Consider the following 15,475-nt stretch of genomic DNA (forward strand, 5'->3'; position numbering starts at 1 on the left):
TCACTGGATAGGACTTACCAAGGGGTCATACTGGACAGGAGGAGGCCTGATGCCTGGGTATGGCCACCCCAGTGCTATTCCAATGTACAGACATTCTGCAATGAATGCCAAACATGCCCTGTGCAAGCACCTCTAGGGATAGTCCTGTCAGCTCAGTCCTATCACCTTTGTCACAGTGTCTTACCAGGCTGAGAAACAAGGGCAGAACCCTAGCAGAGAGGCTCCAGTTGGCTGCTTTGCCAAGCTCTCTCAGTCAAGCATGAGAGCTGCCCTGGCTGACGCACTGTTTGCTGAGGCCATTGCATGCCTTGGGTTATATATGTGACAGAGCCAGCTGGGCTGTGCTGTGGTGAGACACGTGTAGCTTGAAGAGCATATTGTGCTGTGATTGTGCCATGAGCACAAGGGTCTTAGCCATTTCCAAGCTTTGTTCATGGAGTGGGCGTCAGAGAGAGGAGGGTCCAGGGTCAGCAAAAGACCTTTGAGCCTATATGCATAGACATTGCACACAAGCGAATGCATGCACAAGTACACCTTCATGCTCCTGAACACCCAGGCGCACACAAGCAGGGGCAAGCATGCATGCACACACAAGCATGCACTGGGGAATATACTGTGCAGGCTCCTAGCAGCAGGGCAGCTCTAATGAGTAGTGTGTGCATTGTGGGGGGAGTTTGTGGCACATACCCTGGTAGCTGGCTGAGCAGTGATGCTCTGGAGGAGGCTTTTAGCTGCTTCTTGGCCAGATGGCAGGAAAGGATGGAACAGATTCCCGGTTCCTTTTAGAATCCTGCTGAACTATCCCTGTCACAGACCCCAGAGCTCTCAGAAATGTATCTGAGGAACGATATGCCTGCCTGTGAAATAGAGCAGATGTCATGCAGCACAGGAGCATAGCAGGAGATGTCCCAGGGCAGGCAGAGGCCTGGTCACTCTATTCTCCTGTTCCCAGTGGTGCCTGGAGCTGACTCCTGTGGGGTGAATTCCAAAGGGTTTTCTAGTAAGATTTTCTTCCTTTCTCTAAGTGACTCAGGGCACTCATGATACTCTGCCTCCTGCAGACAGACTCCTCCTGGGGTTATGGGGACAGTGGTTTAAACGGGAGAAGGCTGTGGAGAAATCAGCCCCCAGCATGAACAACGCGTGCCTCCGGAGGCTGGGGGGGGGGGGGGGGGGCACAGCGAGCTCCCGCAGGTGGCAGCAGAGCTGTCGGCGGTGGGAGTGCGGCAGAGGCAAGTGGGGAGCTACCGCAGGCAGCCACAGCGCTGGTGGTGGTGGGTGGCAAGTGCCAACCAGTGGTTGGTGACCACCTGCAGACACCGCTGGCAGCGGCGGCCAGCAGCGATTGCGGATCACCCATAGATGCCACCAGCGGTGTCAGCGGCGAGGGGAGGGTGGCAAGTGGTGACCACCTGCAGGCGCTGCCGACAGTGTTGGTGGTACCTTTCTCAGGGGGTGCACTGCCACTCTCAGAGGGTGCACATGTACCCGCATGCACCCCCTCTGTGTCGCCAGTGCCCCCCAGTCTGTCTCTCTGCTGTAATGCAGCAGCCCAAACCCTCCCCCTCCGGTTACAAACCCTGTAATTCACCTGGATTCACCTGGTCTCCTAGGTAACAGGGTTGTAAATCCCATAGGGAGGGAGGAGCTCTCGCTTTCTTTGTTTAAGAGTTTCCACCACTGCAGGTCATGTGACTAATCCTCTCTCCTAGGAAGGTGATGTCATTTGGAAGCACCAGTCAGCAGCCAATGGGCCTGCTTCTGGTAGGGATTTAGTGATGAGGTCACAACAGTGGCATAAAACAGCCCCTCCATGAGGAAGTAGGGGGCAACATATTTGGGAACGTGAAGCAAGCACATGGCCTCTGGAGCTCTTCTAGACTCCAGATGAACATGCGAGTAACTTACCTGAAATGTAGCCAGTAACAGTGTTCCAGAAGCATATCAAAAGACTACCAAGCCACCTCTGTTTGGTCAGGGTTATTCTGTTGTTACTTCTCTGACTTGTACATTTCTCCATGCCTACCCTCACTACCCAATAAAGCTGTCTGATATAGCCAGCCTTGTACATGCTTGAGAGGGATTGGGCAAGCCTTTTTGCTCCCTGCTGGCTGACTAAGGGAGGCTACTTTCTGTCCTTCAGGGTAAAGGAAGCATCCCAAGCTCTCACAGTGGGTTAAGCACCCTCAAGGTGTACAAGGTCTTTGTACCCCAGGGGGCACACAACCCAGACAAAGACTAGACCCCAGGTGGTGGCAACAGTTACCGTAGGCTTGTGGGTTTGCTCCAGGAAGGGGGCTGGCCAGATGTTGGTGCCTGTGGGAAGGCATCTGAAGCTTGTTTTTTGATGGGGTGGCAGGTATCTCTGCGGAAGAGTGCCCCCTACTGGCCCACCACACAGGCATGTACAGATTCCCCTGTCCATCCCCTAGCTGTGCTGTTGCACATGCCTCAGGCTGGTGGAGCTAATCACTGACCCAGTATGGCCCTTTTTGGAGTAGCATCTGGCAGCAGACCACTTTGCCAACCTGCTCTGCCCACCATTCAACCTCCCCTCTTTGACCAGCTTCCTAATGGATCTTAGAGACTGACTCCCTGAGTTTATTGAAGTCTGCTTTCTTCTACCACCTCAGTGGTTGCGTCTGTGCAAGGGCAATGGCAGGAAAAGAATCTGTGTATTTCTGCTTTAATCTTCCGAAAATAAAATGAAAATTAAGCAGGCTTTGACTGAACATTTTAACAAATGATGTTCCCTGTACTCACCCAGGCTAGTGGGAAGGGACTGGATAATGCAAGGATCTCTGAGCTTTGTGTCTGAAAACTTCGCAATGATAGGCAAAGCAGAGTGACTTCTGAGTTTAAGAGCCCTGAGCTGTTGGTATGAGCTGAGCTGCTTTTGTGCAGCACCAGGGGCTCTGCCACAAATCTTGGTGGGATTAGTAACAGGGTATTCCCAGGCACTCCAAACCACCAAGAAGGTAGTTCCCATAGGAAGTTCTGGGATAGTCCTTGTCCCACTGGGGCGAGACATGGACTAGGAGGGAGCTCTGGGGATCAATATATCAAGGGCTGTCTTCGCATGTAGCAGCTGCAGCACTCCTGGTTTCATAGTTTCATGGTTTCTAGGGTTGGAAGGGACCTGAGCAGATCATCTAGTCCGACCCCCTGTCATAGCAGAAAAGAATACTGAGGTCAAACGACCCCAGCAAGATGTGCATCAAGCCTCCTCTTAAACACCCCCAGGGTAGGGGCCAGCACCACTTCTCTTGGAAGTTCGTTCCAGACCCTAGCCGCCCCGACAGTGAAGTAGCGCCTCCTGATATCTAGCCTGAACCTACCCTCTGCCAGCTTGTGACCGTTATTCCTGGTCACTCCTGGCAGTGCTCGGGGGAACAGTGACTCCCCCAATGCCTGCTGATCCCCCCTGACTAGTTTATAACAGGCCACAAGATCCCCCCTCAGCCTTCTCTTTTGGAGGCTGAACAGGTTCAGGTCCTGTAGCCTCTCCTCATAGGGCCTGCCTTGCTGTCCCCTGATCATACGAGTGGCGCTCTTCTGGACCCTCTCCATGCTGTCGCCATCCCTCTTGAAGTGTGGCGCCCAGAACTGGACGCAGTACTCCAGCTGCGGCCTGACCAGTGCCGCATAGAGGGGGAGTATCACCTCCTTGGACCTGCTCGAGATGCATCTGTGGATGCATGACAAGGTACGGTTGGCCTTCCTTACTGCCTCTCCACACTGCCGGCCCATGTTCATCTTGGAGTCGATGACCCCCAGATCCTTTTCCACCTCCGTGCTGACAAGAGGGGAGTTCCCTAACCTGTAGGTATGGTGCCGGTTGTTCCTCTCGAGGTGCATCACCTTGCACTTGTCTGTGTTGAAACCTATCCTATTCTCGTCTGCCCACCCTTGTAACCTGTCTAGGTCTGATTGTAGCCTGTTGCATCCTTCCAGTGTGCCCACGTCCCCCCACATATTAGTGTCATCAGCAAATTTGAGCAGGGTGCTTTTTATCCCCTCATCCAAATCACTGATGAAGATGTTGAACAGTGCGGGCCCGAGGACCAAGCCCTGGGGGACCCCACTGCCCACGTCCTTCCAGGTTGAGAAGGACCCATCCATTACCACCCTCTGGGTGTGGCCCTCCAGCCATCTGGCGACCCATTTGACTGTGGGTGTCTACACCGCAGCCCCCCAGTTTCTTAATGAGAATGGGGTGAGAGACAGTGTCAAAAGCCTTCTGGAAGTCCAGGAAGACTATATCCACTGCTACCCCTGCATCTAATGATCTGATCGTAAAAGGCCACCAGGTTGGTCCGACAGGACCTGCCACTGATGAACCCGTGTTGGTTGCCCCTAAGCACGTAGTCCCCTGCTGGCCCCTCCTGGATGTGTGCCAGCATAATTTTCTCGAACAGCTTGCCTAAGATCGAGGTAAGACTAACCGGCCTATAGTTTCCTGGGTCCTCCTTCCTGCCTTTTTTGAAGATGGGGACCACGGTGGCCTTCTTCCAGTCCTCCAGTACCTCACCAGAGCACCACGAGTGCTCGTAAAGTCGTGCCAGGGGACTTGCAATGACCTCGGCCAGTTCCTTTAGAACTCTAGGGTGGAGATCATCCGGGCCGGCCGACTTGAATACATCCAACCCCTCCAGAAGCTCCCTAACTAAATCCTCGCTAACCCGTGGTCCAGGTGTGCCTACTTAGGAAGATGGAGGCAAAGAAATCGTTAAACATGTTAGCTTTGCCATCTGGTGTGACGACCAAGTTTCACATCGCATCCTGGAAGGGCCCCACATTACTCGGGACCTTCTGTTTACCCCCTACATATTTAAAAAAGGACTTCTTATTCCTTAATCTGGGAAGCTAGTCCCAGTTCCATCTCTGCCTTGGCCTTCCTAACTACCCCCCTACATCCCCAAGCAACTACAGAATAGTCCTCTCTGGTGATGACCCCTTATTTCCATTGAGTGTTAGCCTCCTTTTTAGCAAAGAGACATTCCCCGATGCTTTTGGTGAGCCACGGAGGCTTGTGTGCTCTCCTGCTCCCTTTGATCCTCGTTGGGATTACCTTCCTCTGGGGTTGGAGGATCATCTCCTTAAGGAGCGACCACTCTCCTTGGACACCTGGCTCCCCTCCCCTCCGGGACCTCAGCGCTTCTTCAACTATCCTCCTTAGCTCATTGAAGTCTGCCCTCCTAAAATCTAGGGCCACTGCTTTACTGCATGGTCTCTGAGGTGCAGCCAGCAGCTGGGGTTGGAAACTGTTGCAGCTGGGGTTGGAACCAGCTTTGGTTTCTGCTTTGAATGATGGCACACTGAAGCAGCAAAGTTTTTATTTTGACCCCTAATAAAATTTATTTTGAGGATCTGCTGTGAATTTCTCCTTTACTGTTGCCTGGGAGAGCCTGGTACTTCCCAGAGTGACTTAGCCCAGGGAGGGAAAGAAAGGAGTGCCTCCTTGATCCTCTTGCTCTGCTTTCATGACTCATTTGGGTGACTTCCCTGGAGTGAGTGAGGCAGCAGCCTCCTGAGGATGCTGCCATGTTGACAGAATGGGATGGTGTGAGCTGCTGGGAGACGGCAGTGATTGGCCAGTCCAGAGGAAGGGAGGCTGTGGGGTCACAGTGGTTGAGCAGGCACCTCTGGGCTGGCTTGCCCTGCTCCTGGATGCCATGGTGCACTGGGTTGCTGTGGTTCCCTGACACAGGATGCAGATACAGCACTTGGCACACTCCTACCCCTGATGCTAACTGTGTTCTTGGCTCCCCCAGGCTGCCTGACGGAATGGGATGGTGTGAGCTGCTGGGAGGCGGCAGCAATTGGCCAGTCCAGAACCATGCCCTGTCCAGAGATCCTGCAGATGTTCAAGAAATCTAAAGGTACTGAGTCCTCTCTCCAGCAATGGAGCCTGGGCTCTGGAGGCACAAGATTGATCTGGAAATGGAAGGGAGCAGAATGAATGGGTGATGAGGGACAGTGGCCATAGGAGGTGTGGGTGGGCCCTGGCCTGCCAATTTTCTCAGGCTGCTGTAAGGACTGGCAAGTGTGCAGGGAGGGAGGGAGGGACATAGAGGAAAGAAAGGAAGTGCAAGTCTTCTCAAAGAGGTCAGAGGATGGGGATGTGAGCCTGAGTTTTGCCCACACACCCATTTTGTATCCTATAGGGCCACACCAGGTGTGGCAGCTGGGCAAACAGGGTGTCTGGCTGTGGCTTAACAGCTGTTTGTGTATTTCGGCTCCTTCAGACTTGTTCCCAAGGCTGCCCCCATCAGCCAAGCTGAGATGGGCACCTGGTCATTGGGATAGGTATTCAAAGGCAGCCAGATGTGACGGTGGTCCTGTCACTCCCTGGCATGCTGTTGGCTACAAAAAACTGGAATGTCTTATCCATGCTAGTCCTGTGTCTTTAGCTTGGGAAGACACATGATCTACAGATGGATACTTTAGGGTGCACTGTGCTTTTAAAGGGTGATGTGGAGGGGCAGCTGGCAATGCTGTTTAAGTCCCATGCATCTTCCTGCTCTGGGATCCTGTCTGGGAAGCATAGGTGGCAGAAGGCCTGGGCTAATGGGGCTTAACCCCCACAAATGTGAGACAGGGGTGGCTGTGCAGAGGGCTGCAGGGCAGCCTGGGCACAGGCTCCAGGCGGCTGCAGCAGGGAGCGTGCACAGACATAGACATGCAGCCAGGATTGCAGCCCAGTGGCTATGGAGCACTGCCCACCCCAGCAGGCAAGCCTGTGAAGGGGAAGGGGCATGGTGGGGGCAGACTGACACCCCCCACAGTGAGAGAAGGAGTGGGGCAGGGGCATTGGCTGGGGTGAATGGGGCCCCGGGGCAGGTCATGGGATGGTTGGAGCCCAGGAGGCTCATCCAGGGATACAGAGAGGCTCCCACCACTGTGTGCACCCTAGGAGAGGCATGGGGGGCACATGCTCCCCAGATTTGTGTGTGGGGCAGATGCAGGCTGCTGCTGAAGGATGGGCTCTGCACCCTGATGCCCCTGCCTTGGAAGCCACGCGACACCATATGCCTGCCACCACCGGGTGGGCAGGGGACATGGCGCGGCCTGGCGGCAGCAGTCACATAGCATTGCATGGCTTCCAAGGCAGTGGAAGCAGGGTGCAGAGCCCTAGCCCACAGCAGCAGCCTGTCTCTGCCCCATCCACAGATCTGGTGGACACGTGCCCCTATGTCTCCCCCAGGAGGTGCGCAGCACCAGCAGCCTCCCTGTGTCCCTGGACAAGCTGCAGAGGCTCCAACCATCCTACAACCTGCCCCAGGATCCCTTTTTACCCCAGCCCCTGCCTCTGCCGCACTCCCTCCCTCACTGTGGGGGCCTTGATCTGCCTCCCCCCACACCTTCCCTTTCCCCCCGCCACTTCCACTCAACATACTTACTGTATGTGCCTGTGTGTATGTGTATTCAGCCCCCCAAAATAATATTTTCTCCCTCCACCTATGCTGGGCAGCCCTCTTAGATTCCACCCTGTCTTAATCACTTCTACCACAAATTCTGATTCCTTTATCTTTTAGTAGACCAACTGGATTTTTGCAAAATAAATAAATAAATTTCTTCGCAAAAATTTAGTTGGTCTAAAAAAAAGAATCACTTCTACCATGAGCTCTGATTCCTTTTGCCTCTAGAGCAAAATGGCTACAACCTGGATACCTGACCCCATCTTAAAGGCACAGCACAGATGTTTGACTTTAATAGCAGGCCTATAGGAAAAGCATCCCAAGTGTTATCATGACAGGTGCCAGAAGGGTCTGATGGCAGAAGCCACCCAAAAGCAGTGACTGTGCTTCCTCCCAACTTGGCATCATGCTCAGTCCCTGCTGCTGTCTGGGTCTGGGCTTCTGTAGTCACTGGGCAGAGGTGACCTGGGCATTTCTGTAGAGGAATTCCTGAAATAAGGTAGTGTGGGCAGGTGAACATAATAGTTGGTTGGGATCCAGGAGACTCTGCTTCTGTTGGTGGGTGACCCCAGGCTAGATACCTCAGTTTCCCCATCTGTAATTGGTTTCATGGTGGTGACCTGCTTTGTAGAGGCACAGTGACTGATATTTCAGTGCCATTCTTTCATGGCAGTAAAGCAGCTCTCCCACATTTGACTTTAACAGCAGCCAAGCAAGTTCTACTTTCATCCAATTTGAAGTCAGAGTGCAAAGAAAATCAGCCTAAGAGGCAAACAAGTATTTTGCTCTGTGCATGCAATTGCAAACGTAAGGAGCTTTGATAAATACCAGCTGTAGGGCAGGGACTGGGCCTTGGATGGTTCCATGCAGGAGGACATGTTGAGCCCCTGGCCAGCAGCTGGAGACTGAGATGAAAAGGGCCTCTGCCCATTGATGATGGAGCTGTGTGGTATACACACACTGGGCCTGATACAGAGATACCCCCTCCAGCCAGAAAACTACCCCATGCCCTGGGGGAGGAGGGGATGCATTTTGATTTCAAATACAGTTCCTCTTCCCTGCACTTGGTAGGGGATCCTCTACAGCTTTCAGCAGTGGCCTCATTCTCTTCCCACCCCCTCAACACTCATGTCCTGTCCCTTGGTAGCCATACTATTTGTGAGGAACCCCTAGACCGCCATTGTCAGCAGTGATGGAGTCCAGGCCCTATGCAACCAGCACCAGATCTTCCATTGTAAGGCCTCACCGGGGGCAGAAACAGCTAACAATGAGGAGACCATGGGGGTTCTTTGGTACTGATCTGCTGAGAAGGAGGTGGGTCACCCTCCTCCAAATCCTTCTCCCTGGCCCTGCCTAGAGCAGGGTCCATCTTCTCCGGGCTCCCAGGATGTTGTGCTTAACCTCAGAGATGTGGCTGAAAACCTGAAACTATGAGCAGATCCCTTTAGAGCAGAAGCACAAGGGCCCCCTTGCCACAAAGCCATTTCAGAGGGAGGCTGGCGTGCTGGAGCCGAGGTTGGTGTGTTGGGCTCTGGGGTGGGTTCTATTGCAGAGGCCGTTATAAGAACTTCCCTTTATTGCTACAGGTCTAATACAACGGAACTGCACAGAAGCTGGGTGGAGCAGCCCTAGTCCCCCGTACTACAAGGCCTGTGAGCTGGATGGCGCCAATAAGGACACTGAAGCCAAGGCAAGCACGGGGGGCCTGTTGCCCCCAGGAAGCCTGCCACTGGGGAGATGTGGTATTTGCCATTTAATGGTGCTGGCTGTAAAAATAAACTCTCTGGCATTATTCAAACAATGATGCCCGGAGCAAGCTCCATTCCATCATCTGGGGCAGGTTGGAGACTGTGGCGGGCCAGTAGGGGGAGCTCCTGCATTGACCCCCTTTCAAGCCCCACCGTGGAGTCTGGGGGTAACGTAAGCTGCCACCACCTCGAGGGGGGACCCTCTTAAGCTCCATGTCCTTGGGGAAACACAGGCCTAATAGTCCTACAGGTACTCGACCCAGTACAAGCATTTGGGGCACCTCCCTAGGTCGGGGCCAAAAAGGAAAGTCTCCCCTAGTCCACAGACAGAAGGGGCCTCTTAGACATGATTTAGATCCACCCTTCAATAAGTCTCCTACACCAGTCACAAAGGAGAACTTTATTGATTACAGGAGTAGGGTGAAAATAGGGTACAAGATAGAGCAACATCATAGAAATCCCATAGAGCAAAACAATCAAAAGGCTACCTTAGCCAGACTACACATCTGAGTTACTGCCAGCTAGATATCTAATCAGGTCTTGAGTAGCTTACTCACAAGTATCATCCCAAAGCTGTTGGCGATTCCCTCTGGAGGCAGGCTGTTCCTCGCTCATTAGTTATGGAGGAGAGAGCCAGTTTCAGATGGTAAAGCTCCTCTCTGAGTCTGAGTCCCTCACATGACAGCTGCCCCCTCTTCCTGGGCAGTCTTAACTTATAAAGCCCCTGTGACCTTGTTGACCTGGTCCAATGGAGGCCAGCAGCTGTTGGCTGTTGGCCAACCAATTTGAAATACATCACTAGTTGCCAGGCAGAGTCTAGCCCACCAGGTAGATGCCCCTCACCCAGGTAGCCGATACCAGTCACGCAGGCCAAGGGAGCAGGTTTCCCCCCTCCCTCTGGAATGTATCCATCTCAGGTTACCTAAAGGGATAGGGTAAAGGTGTGTCTCTTCTGCTGAGCCCATCCTAATCAAATTGTCACAGAGCAGAGATTTTGGGGAGAAACAAAGGTGGCTTCCTGCCACAGAGACTATGGGCTTTTACCTGGCTTTCTCCATGGGACTGGCACAGTCCTTCAGTGGTGGTAGTTAGCTGGATCTACCTGTGGTGAAGAGAGCCAATACAGCTTGGATCCCACATCAGAGAACAGCTAGAAGAACTTTTCATATTTGTTCAAAGGTTTTCCCCTTCTGCAGAGTAGGCCCTACCTGCCAGGAGCATCAATGATTGATACAGCACAGCTGTCCTTCCCTCTGCTTGCTGGTGAGCAAACAGCAGTCAGGAAAGCAGGGGATTGCACACAGATGCAACCTTGCTGTGCTGTCTGCTCAGGCATGTGTTGGCACTGCCCTAAATATCTCCCTTGCACAGGCACACAAGCACAGGTGCTGCAAAGCCAGCGAACACCAGCATATGCCTGACCTCACATGGCCAATTTGCATGTGGGAGCCTGTCCCATGCAGTAGGGAGGCAGTATGTAAGAAGCTTCCTGATAACAGGGTTGCAAAGAGCACTGGGACAAACATGGCAGGGCCCAGGGTGCATGTGTCCTTTGTTGTCCACATCAGGTACCAGTGCCCTCAGGGACCATGTACTCCAGGCTGTCAGTCCATACACTGGCCTTAGCACAGGTAGGATGCCTGGTTTTGCCACCCTGATCTGCTAACTCAGTTGCATCTTTCTCTTCCAGAAAGGCTACTTTGTCACTGTGAAAGTGCTCTATACCTGCGGCTACTCTGCTTCCCTGGCTGCCCTGCTCTTGGCCATTGGCATCTTCTCTGGCTTCAGGTAGGAGAGTGGCACTGACATGCACTGGGAGAAGGAAGAAGGGCACTTGGGCCCTGTGCTCAGCTGTCAGACAGACTCCAGTTACCAGTTTACCATCATTGGTTTCCAGGTGTTATAGTGAAGAGAGGTAGAAACCACATGAGCAGGGGTTATAGCAGGCAGATTTACCCAGGATTGGAGGATGAAGAGAATGGGAGAAACCTTTATGGAAAGGCTGAAAGAAAAGTTCTTACAGACATTGTTTAGATGAAGGGGAACTTTAAAGTAGGCTGTATCCTATTTTTTCCCATTCCTTGTGCCTGTGAGACAGATGACTTACATCTGTGGAAGTGACTTCCCAGTCTGTAGGTAGATGGTTGCACAGGGGAGTGTGTTGGTTGCAGTTGCAAGTTGTTCCCAGCTGTAAAGTTTGCTCACCTGAAAGAATGACAGTCCCTGACTTGCATGAAATGGCCTGAGCATCAAGCACCTCACCCTCCTTTGTCCTGCACCTGGCAATACTACATACTCTAGTTCAAACTCCCTCACCTTGATTTGGTAGCATTTCCCTTCCTTGCATTGGTGTCAGTGCCACAAGGCACAGGATGACAGAGAATCTGACATAGCTGACATAAACATTAGGTGAAAACTATATGACTCCACATGCCACAAAACCTGGCTGCCAGCTGCTTACCTACCTCAGGCTCCTTAAAGGAAATAGGCTGTTGAACTGGATTCCAGAGGAGTGGTTTCTGATTGCAAGTCATGCAGGTGACTTGCAGACTCAGAGTCTGCAACCCATGTTACAGATCCAGTTGGAAGGGGTCTGAGAGAGACCAGTGAGGAGGAATCATCCATATACACCTAGAGAATGGTCCAAGTCCTGGAACTTTATTCTAAGTTTTTGCCTGGTTTAAATACTCAGGAGATCATAAGACAAACATAAACAGTGGAAATATGAGGAATTCATCTTTTATTTCTCAGTTTTAGCTAACAAAACTGTGCCTCCAGCCCACTAGAGTTGGCTTGAACTTTGTAACCTTTCTAGGCAATATTTTAATGATTCTCTCCTTGGAATTCGATGCCTATTGTGTCCTGGAACTAATGGAATATTAATTCTGTAGCTAATTAACAGGGATCCAGGTTTTCTGTTTGCTGTGGAAAATGTGGATTTTTCTCATTTAAAGGAGAAAGATGTGGGAAATCTTGGGGCTGCTTGGGGCTGGGGGGAGCAGGATGTAGAAGGCTTCACGTGCATGGGTTTGTGCACATACATGCAAGTGGCAGCCAGGCAGCAGTGTAAAGCAGCTCCTGCAGCTCCCTCCAGGTAAGTCTGTGTGGGCAAGGGGGCATAGGCGATGAATAGCAGGGCACAGGCATCAGCAGGGGTGGGCAATTATTTTGGGCAGAGAGCTGCTTACAGAGTTTTGGCAAGCTGTTAAGGGCCACATGGGTAGCTCTGGCCCCTTTCGGGTGCCTTACCCCCTGGTTGTTATCTTGCAACCAGAAGCCCTGCCCCCTAGCCCCTGACCTTTCCCACCTGAAGTCCCTTCCCTTGCTCCACTGGGAGTGCTCCTTAAAGCAAGAGGTTTTGCCATCTCAGAACCATAAAAATACCAAATTATATTCTTCAAAAAATTAAACATCTACAACATTCATTAATTTGATCTAAAAAAAAATATTTTTGTCCTGATTTACATGTGTTTGTGTAGCGTACACAAAGGTGATTACACAATAGCTTAAAATGAAGTCTTAATCTTGTATACTGTGCGGGGGCAGCATGGGTGGGTGGGTATAGGTTTGCAGGGGGCTCCGGGTGTATGGGTATGGGGAGTGTGGAGGTTTTGTGAGGGGATGGGTATGGGGGTGAAGTGGGGAAGCCTGTGGGTATATGTGTGGATATGTGGAGTGTAGGTGGGTATGGGGTTTGTGGGGGATGTGTGGGAGGAGGGTGGCTGGGGTGTGTGAGGGGATCTGCGTGTATGGCAGGGTATGCTTGTGGGATTTGCCCTAAGGACACAGACGCACACAAACTATCTCTCTTCCTCTCCCTCACTGCTGTCTCTGTCTCTCCCTCCCTCACGGTGCACACCCACACACACACAGGACATTGGTGCAGCCCTGTGCGTGCTGCTGCAGTCCAGTGGTGCAGCCCAGGGCCATGTGGTGCTGGAGGCTGGCAGGCAGGGAAGCAGTGAAACCCAGGGCAGGCAGAGACTTTCAGTGGGGTGGGGCAAGGATGGGAGGTGGTTGTGGGGGGGGGCAGGACCAGGCCAGCCTGCTGGCTCCTGCTGGCTCCCCCTGGGTCTTACTACCCCTGACTCCTGTCATTTTTGACAGGCAGCCAGAAGCAGATAAATATTAATTTTCTAAATTTTTTAGGGGCCTGCAGGCCAGATAGAATGGCTGGTGAGCTGCCCGCCCCTGGGCTACAGGGAGGGGCACAGGCAATGGGGTGAGGGGGGCACAGCTTTCTGTACCCACAGCAAGGCTGGACCAGCTCTGGGAACGAGCTGCCAATGTGGGCCAGCTGAGGGAGTGCCATGCTGCCATGGCCACCAAAGTAAGGCACTCCCTTCCCGCCCAGTAGTAGTGGGGGCACAACTCCATGCAACCATTGCTGCCATGCCTCACATTTTAAAACTGATTTTTAAACAGAGAAAAGTATGATTCCTGCTAATTAGTAACCAGACCCACTCACTCAGTGATCCCTTGGTGGGGCCTGGTGCTGCTGACACATTTTCCCTTCTTGCGTTGAAGGCTATAAGTTCACATCTTATGGGTCTAGGTATGCAAATTAATGTCATGACTGCAAATTCCCCTGCCTATGTGGTTACACTGGGGAGATAATTAATTCCTTAGTATTTGTTCTCCAAACCTTCCCCAAGTGAAGGCACTAGGGCAGAAGGCACTAGGGCAGGGGTTTTCAACTTTTTAAAATAAATGTATTCCCAGCAGCTGGATGCAGAGTGTGGAAAGTGGGGGGCAGTGCACACCTGGATGTGGCATGGTGGCAGTGTGGGGTGGTGGTGGCGGCCACTGCACGCAAGCTCCCTTTTCACACCCCTCCCCCCCTACGTCCAACTGGCCAGGCGGCGCTTGTGCGACCTGCAGAAGGGCATCACTGCCCTCTTTTCCCCGCCCCCAGCCCTGCTCCTGGGAGGTGGCGGTGTGGAGTGGTGGGTGGCAGCACTCTGTCCCAAGCTGCCTGTGTGTACCCCGTGGGGCCTTCTCAAGTACCCCCGAGTGTATGTGTACCCCCAGTTGACAACCCCTGCACTAGGGGATGTGAGAGACGGGCAAGGCAGGTGAAGGGGAGACCTCTGACAGATCGCTGTGAGCTAAAGGTGGGCTAGAGAAATGACACACAGTTTAAGAGACAGTTTAGGAATGGAAGAGTTCCCAGGCTAGATCAGAGCAGGATCTTTGAGCCCTGTGTTCTGTTTCCAGCAGTGTTCAAAACCTGCTGCTTTAAGGAAGGTGCAAAGTGGCATAAGCTTCCCCCAAGACGAGTCTTCTGCAAGCCTCTTTAGTTAGAGGATGGCTCCTGCCCTGACACAGCACAGAGCTCTGTTCATTGCTCAGTGCTTGCCATGGGAGTTCTTGCCTCTATCAATATCCTGCCCTTTGGGAATCCTACTAAGGAATTTATGCTATGCCCACACCTACCAGCTGCAAGACTTCACACACAGAAGAGATACTATAGGGGTACAAGGAAAGGAAGCAGCCATGGGGGAAAGCCACCAGAGCATGGGCCTGAGGTAGAACATTAAGTGAAACAGCTTCTGGCAGCATCACAGTGCCAGAAGTACAGGAGATGAGCTTTGTTGGGGATGTGGTCTGTGGCAGCAATCAAGGGTGATGCTGTGGGTATCACTCCATTGGTGCAATATCTCATGGATGGCCATGGTGCATGCTGGATACACTGTCACCAGCCACCTGAGCATGGTGTGGTCATGCACAGCTTGGCCCATGGTCAAGGAGAAGCCTTGGCTGACACTCCATTATATAGTCTGAGCAGCTGATCAGCCTAACTTCCTTGGCTCAGCAATATCTGCAGTCCCCTTTGCACTTGCTTGGACACATTTCTGTCTGGGATGTATTCGTCTAGGCTAGACGAATACACCCTTCACTAATACACTGTGCCCCAGTGGGACTTCATGGGCTGTGGTGGGTAGTGTTGAATGTGATCCCCAGTGTTCAATGCAGGGGGACCCCACTTGTGACCATGTGCATCTGTGTATGTGGCCTGTCCCCTTAGCCTTTGGATTATCTTCTTTCTACAGGAAGCTGCACTGCACCAGGAATTCCATCCACATCCACTTCTTTACTTCTTTTATATTACGAGGGGCTGCTGTGTTCATCAAAGACTCTGTGCTCTTTGCAGATGAATCCATCGATCACTGCACAATGTCAACAGTAAGTAGAAGCTCAGCACATGCCCAGGAGCTACAGAGGAGGGGTAGGAGGTTTCTCTTCGGTCAGACACTGAAGGAAAGCTTCTCCTGAGGGTTCAGTTTTAAACTTTTGCATTTCCTA

General features: G+C 52.4%; 1 protein-coding gene across 1 annotated transcript in view; it reads left to right on the forward strand.

The window, feature by feature from the left end:
- The window catches only part of LOC149866820 (vasoactive intestinal polypeptide receptor 1-like), a 52,288-nt gene that overhangs the window by 18,371 nt on the left and 18,442 nt on the right, over positions 1–15,475 (forward strand). The window contains exons 3-6 of the mRNA XM_090044265.1: positions 5,775–5,882; positions 9,008–9,111; positions 10,860–10,957; positions 15,223–15,355. Coding sequence (XP_089900391.1) covers positions 5,775–5,882; positions 9,008–9,111; positions 10,860–10,957; positions 15,223–15,355 — 443 coding nt within the window. The remainder of the gene's footprint in view (positions 1–5,774; positions 5,883–9,007; positions 9,112–10,859; positions 10,958–15,222; positions 15,356–15,475) is intronic.

Source organism: Crocodylus siamensis, chromosome 4 (assembly GCF_052110815.1).
Source record: "Crocodylus siamensis isolate JL-2025a chromosome 4, ASM5211081v1, whole genome shotgun sequence".
Lineage (NCBI taxonomy): Eukaryota > Metazoa > Chordata > Crocodylia > Crocodylidae > Crocodylus > Crocodylus siamensis.